This window comes from Silurus meridionalis, chromosome 6 (genome assembly GCF_014805685.1).
Source record: "Silurus meridionalis isolate SWU-2019-XX chromosome 6, ASM1480568v1, whole genome shotgun sequence".
Classification (NCBI taxonomy): domain Eukaryota; kingdom Metazoa; phylum Chordata; class Actinopteri; order Siluriformes; family Siluridae; genus Silurus; species Silurus meridionalis.
In genome coordinates this window covers 4,282,293-4,299,511 of record NC_060889.1, presented here as the reverse complement: position 1 = coordinate 4,299,511, position 17,219 = coordinate 4,282,293, and the positions used below count along the sequence as shown (strand labels likewise).

Genomic DNA, 17,219 nt, shown 5'->3' with positions numbered 1-17,219 from the left:
TCATGCCCTACACTGTCTGAGAACTCACTTTAACCCAGATTCATCAAACACTATAAGAGCAGTACCTCATTTAATTACCTATGCATTTTGCTAGCTAGATGCGAAATTTCCAAATGCATTATTTTGCAATTGTTGTGTGGTTGCATGGTTTCTGAGCACCATTTTTATCATTAGAAAATAGGCATAGGATGGCTCAAAGTCACGTCACACACGTCATATATCAGCTAGCTAGCACTGACATTGTGGACGTCATTAGCATGAAATTTGGAAGCTAATTGGGAAATTTGGAAGTTTTCAGATGAGACAGACTGAAGCGCTTCTGCGTCGCTCTTTTTTGATAGATATGATCTAATCAAAATGATCCCGAAAAAGTTTTGAATGTTTGAAATCGTACACAATTTTGCCAAAAGGTTTGTGTACCCCTGACCATTACAACCTCCTATTCCAGATTTAACCCCCTTTGCCCCTTTTCAGGAAAGCCTTGGGGATTTTTATCTGGTCACAAAAGTGTTAATGAGGTCAGGTATTGTTGTCCAGTCCCAGTTCCATCCCAAAGGTGTTCAGTGGAGTTGAGTAGGTCAGAGCCTACTATATTCCTAATCTATTTAATGCTGCAAAGATGCTTTGAGACAATATCCATGGTTAAAAGTGCTATAGAAATAAAATTTAATTGCATTTACAGACGCCTGAATCCGGAGCGACTTACAATTATCTCATTCATAATGGCTAAGCTGTTGAGGGTTAAGGGCCTCGCTCAAGTCCCCAGCATTGGCAGCTTAGTGCTGGTGGGACCTTCTGATCAGATGTCCAACCTCTTAACCACAGAGCTACCCATTGATGAGTTGATGACCACATACTTTTGGCCATGTAGTTTACTATCCACCAAATCGTAAAAAAAATACATATCCAGCTATAATACTGCATGCCAGCATTGCATTGTAGAAATTGCCCAGAGAGAGAGAGAGCGAGCGAGTGAGCAAGAGAGAGAGAGAGAGTGGTGTGTGCGCCTATAAGTCGATGTCAGACTCACCCAGGAGCTCTATAAACACACACACACACACACACACTCTCTTTCTCTCTCACACACACACACACACACACACACACACACACCCCTTCATTCCAACACACACGTGGGTGTTTGGTCTGACATCTGAGAGCCGTGCAGCGGCACCACAGATCCGCGCATTACTTGGCTCGTGTTTGTGTCTCTGTGTGTGTGTGTGTGTGTGTTTCAAGTGAAGTGATAAAACCGCACTCAGGAGCATAGCAATTTTCTCAAGATGACGATCCAAGAAGTGTGACTTCGGAGAGAAGATCGGAGAAGATCTGGGCGAAACAAATCCATCTGGTTCGTTGTGAATTATGGATGTGCTCGTGTGGGGGCTCGTGTGGAGCGTGGCGATCCTGACACACACACCGAGTCTTAAAGGTTAGAGCCTTCACACTATTATTATTACTATGTTATTATAATATTATTATGCATTATTAATATGTTATTATTTTTGTTTAGTAGATGCTTGGGAAATGAAACGTTTAAGGAATATTTTCTGTATTAGAAACTTCATTAAACTCCACTTTAAAACAGACAATATCAGTGATGTGTGAAAAGGAATGAAAATGAAGACAAACCTTTCCCCAGTAAATAGACAAGGTCTTTCTATATGTCTATATACAACCCATCTATTTCTATCTGTCTCTAAATCCCTGTCTGTCTTTTCATTTATCTGTCTGTCTCTCTGATTTGTTTTTTACGCCTCACATTAGAAGCTCGAGAAATTCACTTCCAGAACTGTTAATGAGCTCCTTGAAGTGCGAACTTCAACCTGCCACCTCGATTAAAAAAAAAACCCAAAACCACATGCTTCGAGTTTTTCAGTAATAATGAGCACAGCCTAGCGCTGAATATTTATCAAGTCTGGTCTACACATTTTTTTTTATTGTGTGAGCTGCATCGAGTTGGCTCCAGGATTATCCAAATTTTTAATTTCCATCGCTTTTATACTCAATTTTTATTCTTTTTTTTTTTTCAGCTATTACACTTGCAAAGATTTTCACATAGCCTTGTCACCTATCCTTACTGGGGGCGCCAATAATTCTGAATTGTACATTATTCCTGTTTTAACCAACACCTGGTTTGTCGGTTCCTCTGCACTTCTGTCACAGTTAAAGGTCATGACAGCTTTGTACTGACACAGCCAAAGCCCCCTACTCGTACCTGAACTAACAGGTTCTCATTCACCCTGTATTTTTTCGTTGTTCCCTCTCAAGTCCTCTGCATCAGTTCCTGCCTCAACCAGTGCTTCCTTAACTGAAGCCATTGACCTGTTTGTAACCTCGAAGATCACCGACCCCAAAAACACCCTTAGGGTGGACCTCACTCGTCTTCCACCTTCACCGCAACATTTCAGAAGACCTACCACAGATAGAGACAGGAGTGATAAATAGAACCATTTTTTTATCTTTAAGCGCAACTCCATTGTTTATGATGCCATGGTGACAACGACAAGAACCTACTCAGGTAGTGCTAAACCAGTCCAATTTGATTGAGCATGAAAGTTCTGAAAATAGCACCCTCTGGAGCATAGTTTAATCCAATTTCAGGCTGGTTTAGATCCATGACGCAGAAGCCAGAGGTGATACTGTTAAGGAAAAGCTTTGTGAGACAATAAGATCAGGATTGTCTTATGATCAAACATGCAGCAGCAGATGGTGAGAAGGTGAGAAGAGCTCCAGCAGTCCTAGCGTCTCAGGATCGAGCCCTGGCAACATATAATACAGCTCTGATCTACCGAATGACGCTCAAATATCACCCACGTTGCATGACCATTCAAAGACTTTTGCAGTTAATTCATTCGAGTCTGATATCGATGTAAAATATCAAATATACAAACCTGTATTTTATCATCAGCTCTTTATTAGCGATATAAACACTATGGAATGGGAACCCAAAAAGTCTTTTGTTTTGTCGTTACTAGAAGTTATATTTGTTATTGTCGTAGAAAAAAAATACCCGTAAAATAAATAAAAGTACTGGTAATTCATGAACGCCGCGAGCTCAGCAATATCTCAGGTTTGTAAATGCCGCAGGTTGGAAACAGGGCTATAATTAGCACCTATAAATGCATCTCACTCTTGGTTTCGAGTCAAAGTGATGTAAGAGGGTCTCGTCTTTCAACACATGACGATGCGCTGAACTGATCTTGCTTTGCAGAATCACACATATCTAACAGGGAACTGGTTCCATTTTCGCTAGGTGCATCTACCGACTCCTCTCCTACCTTAACCTCCATTCTTACTGTAAATCATGTGATCAACACAAAACCGAACACAGACTCTACCGCCATCATCCAGCCGCCAGAAAGTGTCACATCAACGAATGCAACACAAGGTACCATTCTTTCAATCATGAAAAGTTGAAAAGTCTTCTTTACTTTTCAGACCTGGTTAAGTTATTCTTGATATATTTGCTAATTCCTTGTCGGAAATCTGTTCTTCTTTTCTCCTTTGTATGGTTCTTCAGATTTCACTGAATCCCCTATTCTATTGAGGAGCACCACCCTTACACCAGGATCATCCAATCCTTTGTCTACAAATCTCAGTGAAGAACATCAAAACTCTGCTATATCCACCACCTCAGAGATGACCTTAGCAGTGTCTTTAATCCCACCTTCTCTTCCAGCTTCTACTCTCAAAGACTTAATCACCGGATCTACTTCTTTGGAAAAAGAGAACCAGGCTAGACCATCAGAACTAGATGTGGGAGATGAAGGTACTCTTTTTTTGAGATGTTGTCGACTTTTCCCTTTTGTTCATATGCATCCCATCATTTGCATATTGTTTGTATTTCCACCAATTCAGATTTAGACCGAGTGCCTTCTCCATCTCCTCTGGATCCTTTGCTTGCCGGCCTGATCTCCATCTTTATCATCAGCACCGCTATGCTCTCCATCATGCTCTTCCTCAAATTTCGCCAACAAAGTAGCCATCCTGAATTCCACAGGCTGCAAGACGTTCCCATGGTGAGCCTCCATTAGAAATTCACCACAATAGTAGAAATAGGCGAAAATCTTTTGGGAACTTGTGCAGGTATAAAAAGTGCCAGTTCAGTGCATTGTTCTATCTTGAGGGTAGGGGGTCACACCAAGTCAGGCTTGTGGCTGGATTATTTGATAAGTATCTTCAGATGCGTGCCAGATCAGTGTTTGGCTTCTGCTTTTCTTTTTAAAATCTGACACCAGAAACGACAGGAAGCCAGTGGAAGGAAAATAGCGTTATAGGAGAGGAGAACCCGGCAAGATTGAAAATTCAATTGTTAAAAACTTTGAAATTCTTTCCTACAGGATGATCTCTTGGAGGATACGCCTTTGTCAAGACATTCATACTAATGAAACTCCTCGGGGTTCCGCAGACCAAATCGGGGAAACTGCTTATGGAGAAATATCATGGGAACCAAACCATCTAGAGTTGTGTGGGATGAAGATTGTTGGGGTTTTATTTTAAACAAGGTCTCTGGCTGTACCCCAGGCCTCCTCTCGTCACCTCAACTCACTTTCCTTACACCCTTGTGGATGAATGAAATCTTAAAATCTCTACGCTTAATTCTAGTGGAACTTCTGCCCAGAAGAGTGGAGGTTATTGTAACAACAAGTGGGGATTAATGTGGATTTGGATGTTCAAGAGGCACAATCACATCTTGTCCATATAATGCAGGTCATTTTAGATTTTAAACAAGGTAGGAATCTTAGACAATAATCATAACGCCTCAATAGTGAAGCCTTCGATGTGCAAAAGTGAAAAGTTGTGAAAGTTTTTTTTTAAGTAATATTAAATTGAATATCAAATGTAGACGTCCCAGTATGAATAATGAAACTGTTAACGTAATGTGAAAGTTTTTCTGTGCCAAATATATTTTGTATTGTATTGTATTGTATTTATCATTGGCGAATGCGTGCAAAAAACAAGGTTATGGTGGGGTTCATATTTTTGTCCCTATATATAATAGCAGTTGTGTACTTCTGTTTGTTACTTGTAAATAAAAGGAATTGAAGGAGCATCAAAAGACCCACGTGTATATCGTTTATAGATGTGTTTTTCCCCATTATGTGGTAAAAAAGCAGAACCTTGTGTCTTTTAAATGTACAATAGAAAATGTCAGTCTGATGGACTTTTACTGGTATCAATTTATGTTTATAAATAATTTCTCAATTTCAAAACAAATGTTTTTAAATCAATAACAAACACGGTAAATATTCCACAAATGCTAGAATCGTTTTTTTTTTTAAATATGGGCATTTAACACGAATAATAAAATACGTATTAATAAAACACGTGAAGATGAAACGTTAAAAGGAACGCAAGCAACGCGCTGCACAAACCTCTTGTGTAGCATCTGACACGCGATTAAAACCATTTTCTTATGTGATGTGACTCGGTTATTGAGCAGAACCTCAATGCCTGAATTAAATAAATCAAAATAACTAAATAAACACAATTTCTTCATTACGAAAAGCGTCTTCCATATGAAACGGATAAAATGTAAACGTGTTTAAAACCTCGATCTGATTCTTCATGAAACTTCAACAGTCTGCGTTTCAACTCATTTTAAAACATGAAAATTTGCAAATAGGCACGTGACCATGTGGGACGTCTCTCCTTCAGGCGGGACGGCGCTGTATGACGGTGATGATGATGTCACCATACGGCTCGTCCTGTCGCGCCTTCACCTCTTTCTTGTCGATTCGCTCTGATAAAACACACAAGTTTGATCGAAATTAATCATATTCTATAACTGTTTTTTAGAAAGAGAGCGAGAGAGACAGACAAAGAGAGTGTCGGTCAGAAAGGCAGAGGGAGAGACAGAGAGATAGGAGGGAGAGACAGAGGGATAGAGGGAGAGACAGAGGGATAGAGGGAGAGACAGAGGGAGAGACAGGGACGGTATGTGCAGTTGTGTAGTGTTGTATTTTACCAAGCAGCCTCCAGAATGCCTGAGCGATGGCTCTGCGTTTGACTCTAGGGGGCAGTAGGGAGTGAAATGTCACTTCATCCGCACCTGTAGCCCTTATTCTCCTGTCAGAACACAACACTGTGGAATGAGGATCATACACCTGGCGTCTCATTGTTCTCATACATGTGGCCAAATCATTAACAAGCTAACAAATGAAATATTCGTTCTCGTTCATCACAGAGACACTGATAATATTTTTTAACAAACTACTGGCTCTAAAACTGAAACAACGAGCCCACAGTAAACATGGTACACGTTACTCGAGAGGGTCGATGTCCATGGTGACCTCCTCCAATTCAGGCACCCTCTCCTCCGGAATATCCTCCAAACCTCCTACCGAGACAAGAACCGGAGACCTGCGGACATAAAAACAACAACGCACCAAATCAACCTGGATCTTCAGTAAAACGTCTGCATTTAGGGGAGAAGTGCAAATGCGCTACATGGTCCACGTTACAGTCTCCCGCCTTCTTACCGTCGAGTCTCAGGAGTCTCCAGGGGTGAGATTTCTCTATCTGTTACCTCCATCACCAGAGAAGAAACTGGAAATAGCGAATAGCGATATGTCTGTGAACATCATAACGTTGAACTGAAATCAAAAGTTCTCTGTAATGAGAGAGTGCCGGTGTCTGACCTGGAGTATCGTAGCGTGAGACGCCGGACTCCACGATCTCTGTGGGCATCTGCGCGATTAAACAGAGGGAAAACATTTTGTGTTTATGTTTTTTCCAGTTGAACAAACATAAACTACTGACTGAAATACTGAAAATAACACAAGATACTGACTGTAATACGAAACCTAACACTAACCACTGACTGCAATAATAAAAATATCAAACTATTTACTACTAAACAAGAAATACACCTCTGACTGTTATATAAGAAATAACACAAACTACTGACTGTAATACTGGAAATAACACAAACTACTGACTGTTAAACTGGAAATAACACAAACTACTGACTGTAATACTGGAAATAACACAAACTACTGATTGTAATACTGGAAATAACACAAACTACTGATTGTAATACTGGAAATAACACAAACTACTGATTGTTGCTTTAAAAATCACCAAAACTACTGACTAACTCGAGGCTGTTTTGGATTTTTATATCCGTACAGAATGTATGATTTAATCTTGTATAATAACATTGATGAGGAAACAGAAACAGCACTTTTTGCTAATAGTCTCCAGACCTTTGGAAACACTCCTCCCTTTCTAAACTCCCTGACCTCTCTGAGCTCTCCCTCTTCCTGCTCCTCTCGTCCTCTCTCCCTCTCTCGTACAGCCTCCAGATCCTCCTCTTCAGGTTCCCTGCGACGTCTTGAGGGAGGGATGTGAGGAATGACAGCGCCCTGATTCCACAACTCCCGAATATCAGCTGGAAGGTCTGTGTGTGGAGAACAAAACTTAAAAAAAAAAAAAAAAAAAAAAATGTATATATATATATATATATATATATATATATATATATATATATATATAGATAGATATAGATATAGATATATATATGAGGTATACAGCCTCAAGATTGCAAATGAAAACAGGACCATTGAGAAAATTAAAGTAACACTAAACATAAAGCGGAAACTACAGACAGAAAATAACCCTGCATACAGTAGTTCTGACAGTAAAACCTACTGGAAAAAACTACTGACAAGGTACTAAAGTAAAAGTACTGCTTTTCTGCTAAGTAAAAGTACTGACAAAAAATTTTACTAATGGCAGCCAGAAACATAACGTATATCCAGTGTACTGACAAATAAAATAAATAAATAAAAGCTCACAAACTACTGACAGTGAAACTGAAAATACTGACAGTAAAACTGGAACATCAGAAACTACTGACATTGAGGTTGAAAGTAATACTGAAGTAACTGTAGTAACTTGACGATTTTGTCAGTAGTTTTACGGTTGTTCAGTGTGTGTGACAGATGCTAAAGCTGGATGGTTACTCACTCATGCACGGGTTACTGAGGAGACCTTTTGCATCGCTCACTCGAAAAGGTGCTCTGATCAGAACGTCCTCCTGTGAGGGAAATCACGTTTTCATGTAGCATCTAGCAGAAGGTAATCATGGACATCAAAACGTGATTTCTGCCATCTTACCAAAAGCCTGGTTTCAATGCTTGGATCATCAATCTGAGTTTGCAGTGCTTCCTGGGATATTTGTATTTCCTCATCCATAAAAACCAGTTGCCTCTTCCTCCTTCTTTGTCCCACTGCAGGGGCCTCTGGGACTGGGACGAGCTGGGACAAGGAGGAATTACTGACAGTGAACCCACACATAACTACTGGGACAGGAAAGCTGTAGGTTTCACTAAAACATCTAACAGGACATTTATAATAAAACTACTGATAAATCTAATTATGAAATTCAAATGATTGTGATGGAGCTTAATAGCAGAACTACTGAAAGTAGACCTAAAAAATTACTGACTAAAATAAAAAGACTACTGACAGTAGAGTTACAAATAACCTTAAACTACTGACAATTAGGGTAATAATAACCAAAAACTACTGACAGTGAAGCTACTTATAGCTGAGAGTGAATCTACTAATAACATAAAACTACAGACAGTCAAGCTAAAATAACCTAAAACTACTTATAGTGAAACTGAAACAACCTAAATCTGCAAATTACCCTATAACTACAGACACTTAAGTTTAAAATAACATAAAACTACTGATAGTGATGCTACAAATAGCCCTAAAACTATAGACAGTGGAACTAAAAACAACCAAAAACTACTGACTGTGAGGCTATAAATAGCCCAAGAACTACAGACAGTGAAACTAAAATAACTCTAACACTACTGACAGCACATCTAAAAATAACCTGAAACTACTTACAGTGAAACAAAAAATAACACGTAAACTACCAACAGTGAACCTAAAAAAAAAAAAAAAATCCACAAAAACTACTGACAGTGAAGCTACACAAAACTTTAAACAACTGACATTGTAAATAAAAATCTGAAACCACTGACAGTAGACTAAAACTGACAGAAGACTAAAACTGCTGAAAATAAAATGAATACTAATAAAAGTGTGGAATTCGAAAGGCAAACTACTGAGTACGGTAATTTAATAAAACAAAAAGACGGACACTACTGACAGTGAAACTGAAAACATGAGGTATTAGTTTCTAAGAATATAAAATTCCTTGTGGAGGAAAATCAGTATTTTCCAAACCTCCTGAAGGCGAGGACTCTCTCTCCGGCGTTCCCTTCTGTCTGGACTCGGTGGGGACGGTGGAATAGGGATGGGCTCCGGGGTCCTCTCTCTCTGGGCTGGCTCGGGCATCACAGCAGGCAGCTCCATCTCCTCGAGCACAGACACGATGTCTCTGCTTGGCACTTCAGTGGTCCTGAGTGTGGATGAAGAAAAAATAATCACATTTTACAAACAAAAAAAAGGACTTTCGGTCCAGATGTCTTCCTCTGTCTGATGTGGACGTACGGCTCCATCAGGAGGGTCGACCCCGTCAGATCCCTCGTCCTCTCTATCTCTGCTGCTTCTCGCTCTCGCTCTCTCTCTCTCTCTTCAACTTCTTCTCTTTCTCTTTCCCTCTCTCTTTCTCTTCTCTCCCTCTGCCTTGCCTGTTCTGCCTCACGTTCTCTCTCGTCCTCACCTGGGGGAAAAAACCTGCCCTGACCTCCACCTGACCTCTACACTCCTTTATTCCTTCAACTTTTATTCATTCTCACCCTCGGGGAAATGATCCGGTTGCTCCAGCAGCATTTCGATCATGTCAGTCTCCTGTAGCTCCGCCCCTTCGAACTGCAAACACAGCATGGAAAAAAAATGTAATCAACTATAGATTTCACTATAGCAAGTTGCCATGGCAACACTAATCATCGCCACCTCAGGCTCGTGCAGGATAACGGGCTCCTGCTCGGTCATCGTGATCGACTCCTGACTCGCTGTGATGCCTGAAACAGGGGACGGAAACATAGAACAGAGAAAAAAAAATACAGAACAGGAAGTAAAATGGATTTCAGCTTGTGATGTTCGTGCTCACCTTCCAAAGGTGGAGACAGCAGACTCTCTGGAGAAACCACGCCCATTTCTTGAGCCAGCTGTCAATCAAGAGATGATAGATAGATAGATAGATAGATAGATAGATAGATAGATAGATAGATAGATAGATAGATAGATAGATAGATAGATACAGTTGTGTTCAAAATTATTCAACCCCCAATGCTGTAAATGGTTTTAGGGAATTTAGTGTACATTTGTAATTGTATTCAGAATGAAATCCTACAAGGACTTCTTAAAGAACCATATGCAACTAAAATGTGACATCAATTAGTTTTGTAATACAGTAGTAAATGTTTCTTTTGTGAATTCTTCATTGACATAATTATTCAACCCCTTAAAGACTACCACTCTGAAGAACAGAGGTTCAATGAAGTGTTTTCAATCAGGTATTGAAAACACCTGTGGATATCAGGGAGCAGCAATAAAGCCTAATAAGCACCAATTAGGCAGCTTTATAATGACTGTGATACTCAGCTCCTTCTAGACATTTACTGGTGTGGTTACAAACATGGTGAGGTCAAGAGAATGGTCCAGGAAGACAAGAGAACAGGTGATTACTCTTCACAGGAAGGGCAATGGCTATAAGAAGATTGCAAAGATGTTAAACATACCAAGAGACACCATAGGAAGCATCATTCGCAAATTCAAGGCAAAGGGCACTGTTGAAACGCTACCTGGTCGTGGCAGAAAGAAGATGCTGACTTCGACTGCTGTGCGCTACCTAAAGCGTAGAGTGGAGAAAAGTCCCCGTGTGACTGCTGAGGAACTGAGAAAAGATTTGTCAGATGTGGGTACTGAAGTTTCTGCTCAGACAATACGGCGCACCCTGCGTAATGAAGGCCTCCATGCCAGAACTCCCAGGCGCACCCCCTTGCTGTCCCCAAAGAATAAGAAGAGTCGACTGCAGTATGCCAAAAGTCATGTGGACAAACCACAGAAGTTTTGGGATAGTGTTCTGTGGACTGATGAAACAAAATTAGAACTGTTTGGGCCCATGGATCAACGCTATGTTTGGAGGAGGAAGAACAAGGCCTATGAAGAAAAGAACACCTTGCCTACTGTGAAGCATGGCGGGGGGTCAATCATGCTTTGGGGCTGTTTTGCTTCTGCAGGTACTGGGAAGCTTCAGCGTGTGCAAGGTACCATGAATTCTCTTCAGTACCAGGAGATATTGGATGACAATGTGATGCAGTCCGTCACAAACCTGAGGCTTGGAAGACGTTGGACCTTTCAACAGGACAATGATCCCAAGCATACCTCCAAGTCCACTAGAGCATGGTTGCAGATTAAAGGCTGGAACATTTTGAAGTGGCCATCGCAGTCACCAGACTTAAATCCGATTGAGAACCTCTGGTGGGACTTAAAGAAAGCAGTTGCAGTGCAAGCCTAAGAATGTGACTGAACTGGAGGCTTTTGCCCATGATGAATGGGTGAAGATACCCGTAGATCGCTGCAAGACACTTGTGTCAAGCTATGCTTTACGTTTAAAAGCTGTTATAACTGTAAAAGGATGTTGTACTAAGTACTAAGATTGAATGTCACTTGGGGGTTGAATAAAACTGATAATGATGTGAGCTCAGGAAAGACATTTGTGGTTATTTCATTATAAATGTTATGTTATATTTGTCTGACCTACACGTGCCTCTTTGATTTAATTGTAAGCAGGATGACTGAATGATCATAATCAATGTCAAACCGACCAAAACAATCAATTTCAGTGGGGGTTGAATAATTTTGAACACAACTGTAGATAGATAGATAGATGGATAGATGGATAGATGGCTAGATAGATAGATGTTCACCTGCATGAGGCTACTTGGACTGGGCATACCAAACTCCATTGACCCGAAGAACGGATCCCTCGCTCCCTCCGTTTCCGTCAGTAAAGCGAGAGCATCTGGAAGTGTTTGAGTTTGTCTGAAACAAAGGAACGTAATATCTCCATAACACCATAATACCTCCATCTCACATGGAAAATACTAGAGGGAAGTAAGGAAGGATGAAAAGTATGGAAGAAAGGAAGTGAGAAGAAAAGAAAGAACTAACAAATGAAAGAGCAAACGAAAGAACGAATGAAAGAAAGCAAGAGCATGAAACAAAAATTAAGAAAGAAAAGTGCTATCTGCCCCCCTCTGCATGCACAAGCTCATGGACTCCCATGATTGGCTAATGCCACTGTGATTGACAGAACAGAGAGCACATATGCCCCTCCCACCCCAAGAGCACAGCTGACGGCTGTGGCATCATGATTAATCGAACTCGTGGATGTCCGGATGAGACGAGCCGAACTGAAGAGCGTTTATAGGCGTATCATTTACAGATGAGTGCAACCTCTGACCTGATGTCCTCGGGCAGCATGTCGATCTGCACCTGCACATGGTAACGGTGCAGTCGGTCGATGGCCCCCTGGATCTCCTCTGAGGAAGAAAAATGTTGTGAGACTAAGAGCCTGAGCTTCATCCTTGTAAAGAAAGAAAACACATGAATGTGTATGGTGTAGATTTGTTGCCCTACACACACACACACACCCAGGAGCAGCTGGCACTGGTGGTGGAAGACGAGCACGATGCCGTACTGCAGCTGGGAGGAGAGGTAGAGGGAGAAGCGAGGCCGAGGCAGACCTGCAGCCAGAGGAGGCACTCGCACCAACACGTAGTTCATGATGTCAGTGCTGCAGGGTTACGACACGTAAAAAAAACACAATCCAGAATCCCTCAGAGCTGTGAGATCAACTATATTATATGCACTACATGGACAAAAGTACTGGGACACCTGACTTTTTTAGCCGTATGTGCTTCTTTGACAAACCTTCACCAGAACCTGACTTTACTAACACCCTGGTGGATGAACGAACCTCCACAAGTGTCCACAACATCTAGTGGAATATCTTCCCAGATGAGTGGAGGTTATAATTAAAAGCAAATGGGGACTAAATGTGGTTTGGGATGTTTTTACAAAAGGAGGGCGTGTCAATCTTATGCTCAGGTGTCCACAAACTTTTGGCCTGTACCCAAATATTCTCACCATGTGCTCTGAACGTTCACCTTGAGCAGATCACGCCGGTTCATCTTTCTGGCCTTTGTAGCCGCCAGCCTGTGAGGAGAATTTCACACACACGCACACACACGCACACGCGCACACACACATTCACTCTATCAGGAGGCGTCATACTATTAGACTCGTTTAGCTGGTTATTGCGCCCTCTGTCGGTTATGTAGGTTATTGACGCACAGCCTGATGAGGCAAAAATAATTAATTAATATTATCTTCTCATTTTAAAACGCAAGACGGAGATAAAAAAAACCCCTACAATTTACCTTTAATATTCAAGTAAATATTTCCATTTTAATATATACTCAAATGATTCATCTTTATTTTTAATCATTGTAAAAACTCACCATATTGTAGCGAAACATCCAGTTCTGTGATTAAGCACATTTGGGTAATAAAACATTATTTCGAACTTAATTTAATGCCAGATTTGATCAAAAATAATGGCTAAAAACAAACCCTCGCTTGACCCTAGCACCAATGAACTCAAACTTTCAATGAGTTGGACAAGTTACGCGGAACGCGTCTCTTTTACACATTAAGTGCACTAAAAAGGGCGCTTGTGCTCGTTGCTTTATATTGTTATACTGCACTTATGTAGGGAGGACCGCACTATTTGGAACGCGGCCACCGATAATGAACTCTCTCCAATCGTTTGGGACGGACAGATCATCCAGCCAATCGTTGAGGCCATCCTTCGGAACGCGACAGATGATTGGTCTAGTCTGGTTGCCATAGCGATATTGCCATGGCGCCGCATCTTCTAGGTCTATATAGTAGAAAAATATAGATAGTGTCCAAAACGCCTCCCTATTCCCTATAAAGTGCACCCTAGATCAAGGGTACTTGATGTGTACGGTGTTTGGACACTACCTATTACACAACTTGAATTAATATATTAAATAACAAAGATTGTACATTATTCGTTTCCCCTACAAATAATGATTTGCTTATTACATTCTGATAAATGTGTAATAATGCATGCATAGTGTTTATATACACTATGGTTTGTGCACCAGTCACCATCTCATCTACATGTGCTAACTGGTGGCCTTAAACCTGGAACCAGACAGTTATATAGAATGTATATAGAAAATAAGGAACCTAAACCTTTTCCAGAATTACATTCAATCTGGAATAAGATGTTCAACTGTCACCTCTTCTCTCAGCCTGGCCTCCACTTCTCTTTCCCATAACTTCATAGTGTGACTGATCAACTTTATTCCCCTGTAGTTACTGCAGGTCTGCACATCTCCCTTATTCCTAAAGATCAGTACCAGCAAACTCCTTCTCCATTCCTCAGGCATCTTCTCACCTTTCAAAATCTTTAATCAACTTGATTAAAAACTCCACTGCATATCTCCTAAACATCTCCATGCTTCCACCGGTATGACATCTGGTCCAACCGACTTTCCACTCTTCATCCTCCTAATTGCTGCTCTCACTTCCTCCTTACTGATCTTATCCACTTCCTGCTTCACCATCTTCAAACCATCCAACCCTCTCTCTCCTTCTCTCTCTCTCTCTCTCTCTCTCTCTCTCTCTCATTTTCCTCATTCATCAGCTGCTCAGAGAATACTCCCTCCATCTTCTTGTTCTCCTTATTTATCTGGTATTGTCTTGTATATAATGTTTTCTATATGATGAATGTATAGTGTTGTTATTAATGTCTGTACTGTTGAGAGTCACCAACAGCTGGAACCAAATTTCTTGTGTGTCAACACACTTGGCCAATAAACTTCTATTCTATTCTATTCTATTCTATTCTATTCTATTCTATTCTATTCTATTCTATTCTATTCTATTCTATTCAAGCACACAGTACGTTTCGTTTAAACCCCGCGCCCTTCCGCACTCACGTGACCCTCTTGGCTTTCCGTACTTCACGGCCGCCATTTTTTTTATTCTACATAACGGAAAGCGCTCGGTTCAGTCCGCTGTTTCTTCGGCGGTTTTTTTTGGTCGAGAATCCGCCACAATGTCCGGAGCAGCCAACGTAAACGCCATGAAGAAAGTCGTGCAGCAGCTGCGCTTCGAGGCGAACATCAACAGGGTGAAGGTGTGAAAGTTTGCTCGGTTCTCGGTGCTTGGATTCTAAGTTAGCGAAATGCTAACTCGCCCAGCCGGATAAGGGCGTAGGCCTGGGGTGTATCAAAGCGCGTCTAATCGCGGGGTCTGGATTCACTTTAAACGTTTATTCTTATCAAAATCCGATTATAGTTTATTGGTCTCAATGCTAAGATTATAAACGATCTTATCTTTGTAGCCAAGAAGCAAAACTGATTGCCGAGCTAGCCTTACGAGAGTTTCGGTTCAATAGATAACGCTGTTTAGCTTCCATAGCGCGAGTCTTAATTAGTTTATTTAAAAAACAAAAAAAACCCAACAACTAACATTTAAAAACATTAATGTAGTATTGACCCCACCGGAAGTGACGTGTGTTAAAGGGCGCTGGTTTGAACACGAATGGACTCTGATTTCCGGTTTCCTTTCTGCCTTGGTTGCTTTTCTGTTTCTACAACAGCAGTGTTTTATTCCTCTTACACTACAGCAGGGTGTAGGTGTTATCAATAAAAAAAAAACTGCATTTAAACTGTAAATAACTGGCTATTGTTAGTATTTACTGTTTGTGTTGTGGCAGCTGTAAACAGACGTGTCCTCAGCAGCTTTATTTGACTTTTTCTTTCCTTCCTTGAAATCGATCGAAAAAACCCCAGCAAACCTTTTTTAAAGAGCTGACACTGGAGACTCCTTCCCCGAATATGAACTGGATTAGCCGGGGTTTATAAAATAATCATTGACCGATCGGTACGGAGAATTTGGTGTCACAGAGTTGTAATGCTGTAGGTCTTCTTCGTTTTGTTCCTTGTGCTGCAGGTGTCTCAGGCGGCGGCGGAGCTCCAGCAGTTCTGCATGCAGAACGCTCCCCAGGATCCGCTGCTCACCGGCGTGTCCTCCAGCACCAACCCATTTAGGACGCAAAAGCTCTGCTCTTTTGTCTGACGCTTCCTGTCGACTGGTCAGAAAAACTGTTGTTTATTACAAAATATTCTTTTTTTTTTTAAAGAAATGAATTACCTTTTGGCAATGAATTAGTGGTCCAGGAACCATAATAAAGAGAGAGACGCAAGGTCGGAATAATCCCGATCACCTGGTTCAGATTAAAACCTGATCGCCCTGGCCAGATTAAAACCTGATCGCCCGGGCCAGATTAAAACCTGATCGCCCGGTTCAGATTAAAACCTGATCGCCCGGGCCAGATTAAAACCTGATCGCCTGGTTCAGATTAAAACCTGTTCTGTTTATATTTGACATGGACACGTCATGGACCAAATACCAAGGAGTGGTGGTAAAATTTCTAAATTGCACCATCTTTTCGATTTTTAATTTTTTTTGTATTTAAAATTGAGAATAAACCTGAAATATAATCATTTTGGGTTTCTACAAATTCTGCAGCTAGTAAGTTTTCATTAAGGTTTGAGCTCCTTAGTAGGAGATCTTTGAATTGCTTCCTATTTGAACATGTGCCACTGCATCCAAAGACAATTGTGTGCCTTCCAAATGGTACAATTGTGTGCCTATGAATTGTGTGTTCATATAGTTTATATTTTTCTGTTTCAGGTCTCATTTCCTGTGGTGTTTTCTGATTCCAAGAATCCGATTCTGCCGTAACCTACAAAATAAAACAGCCAACTGCCCTGTAAACGTGTTCTCATACACACGCAGGGCATCAAATCGCTCAAATAAGTTCCCTCACACTGGATGTTCCACGTTTTTGGAGCACAAACTCTGAACCCCACATTACTATTAAAACGGTGTAAAATGTGGTTTTTTTTTTTTTGTTTGTTGTTGTTTTAAACTCGTGACCACTGATTGTGTCATACGTGATCGTATGTGGATCACAAACCAATAAAATTCCCTCAAAGTCTCACAGCCACAGTCAAAAGACTTTTCTATTTCTTGTGGCAGAGCAGCAGCTGTTCTAATTTATTGTGCCTTTGTTTTTTAAACCGTGTGCTCATTTTCTATGCCTTTGCCTTCAGCCTTTTTTTGTACTGAATAAACCAGTGATTTATACACAATGTCGCATTGAAGTGTTTTGATTTTGA

At 40.9% G+C, this 17,219-nt stretch overlaps 3 protein-coding genes across 3 annotated transcripts; 2 read left to right on the top strand and 1 right to left on the bottom strand.

Annotated features, from left to right (window-relative positions):
* The first annotated feature begins 1,078 nt into the window (after window positions 1-1,078).
* On the top strand, window positions 1,079-5,039 carry si:ch73-344o19.1. The gene is made up of 5 exons (XM_046851914.1): window positions 1,079-1,432; window positions 3,257-3,391; window positions 3,524-3,772; window positions 3,862-4,022; window positions 4,344-5,039. Exons 1-5 carry the CDS (start codon window positions 1,366-1,368, stop codon window positions 4,386-4,388), a joined length of 657 nt encoding a protein of 218 aa, XP_046707870.1. The 5' UTR covers window positions 1,079-1,365; the 3' UTR covers window positions 4,389-5,039.
* Window positions 5,040-5,172: 133 nt separating this feature from the next.
* LOC124387506 (meiotic recombination protein REC8 homolog) lies at window positions 5,173-14,205 on the bottom strand. The gene is made up of 18 exons (XM_046851911.1): window positions 13,458-14,205; window positions 13,084-13,152; window positions 12,588-12,730; window positions 12,398-12,476; window positions 11,862-11,976; window positions 10,040-10,097; window positions 9,883-9,950; window positions 9,726-9,798; window positions 9,478-9,649; window positions 9,211-9,385; window positions 8,125-8,265; window positions 7,975-8,044; window positions 7,248-7,405; window positions 6,645-6,693; window positions 6,486-6,552; window positions 6,271-6,366; window positions 5,972-6,072; window positions 5,173-5,746 (listed from the first exon to the last, which is right to left on the bottom strand). The coding sequence occupies exons 1-18, from the start codon at window positions 13,511-13,513 to the stop codon at window positions 5,658-5,660; spliced, it is 1,779 nt and encodes a 592-aa protein (XP_046707867.1). The 5' UTR covers window positions 13,514-14,205; the 3' UTR covers window positions 5,173-5,657.
* Window positions 14,206-15,006: 801 nt separating this feature from the next.
* Window positions 15,007-17,192, top strand: gng5 (guanine nucleotide binding protein (G protein), gamma 5). The gene is made up of 3 exons (XM_046850721.1): window positions 15,007-15,169; window positions 15,988-16,129; window positions 16,732-17,192. Exons 1-2 carry the CDS (start codon window positions 15,089-15,091, stop codon window positions 16,111-16,113), a joined length of 207 nt encoding a protein of 68 aa, XP_046706677.1. The 5' UTR covers window positions 15,007-15,088; the 3' UTR covers window positions 16,114-16,129; window positions 16,732-17,192.
* Window positions 17,193-17,219: the final 27 nt, after the last annotated feature.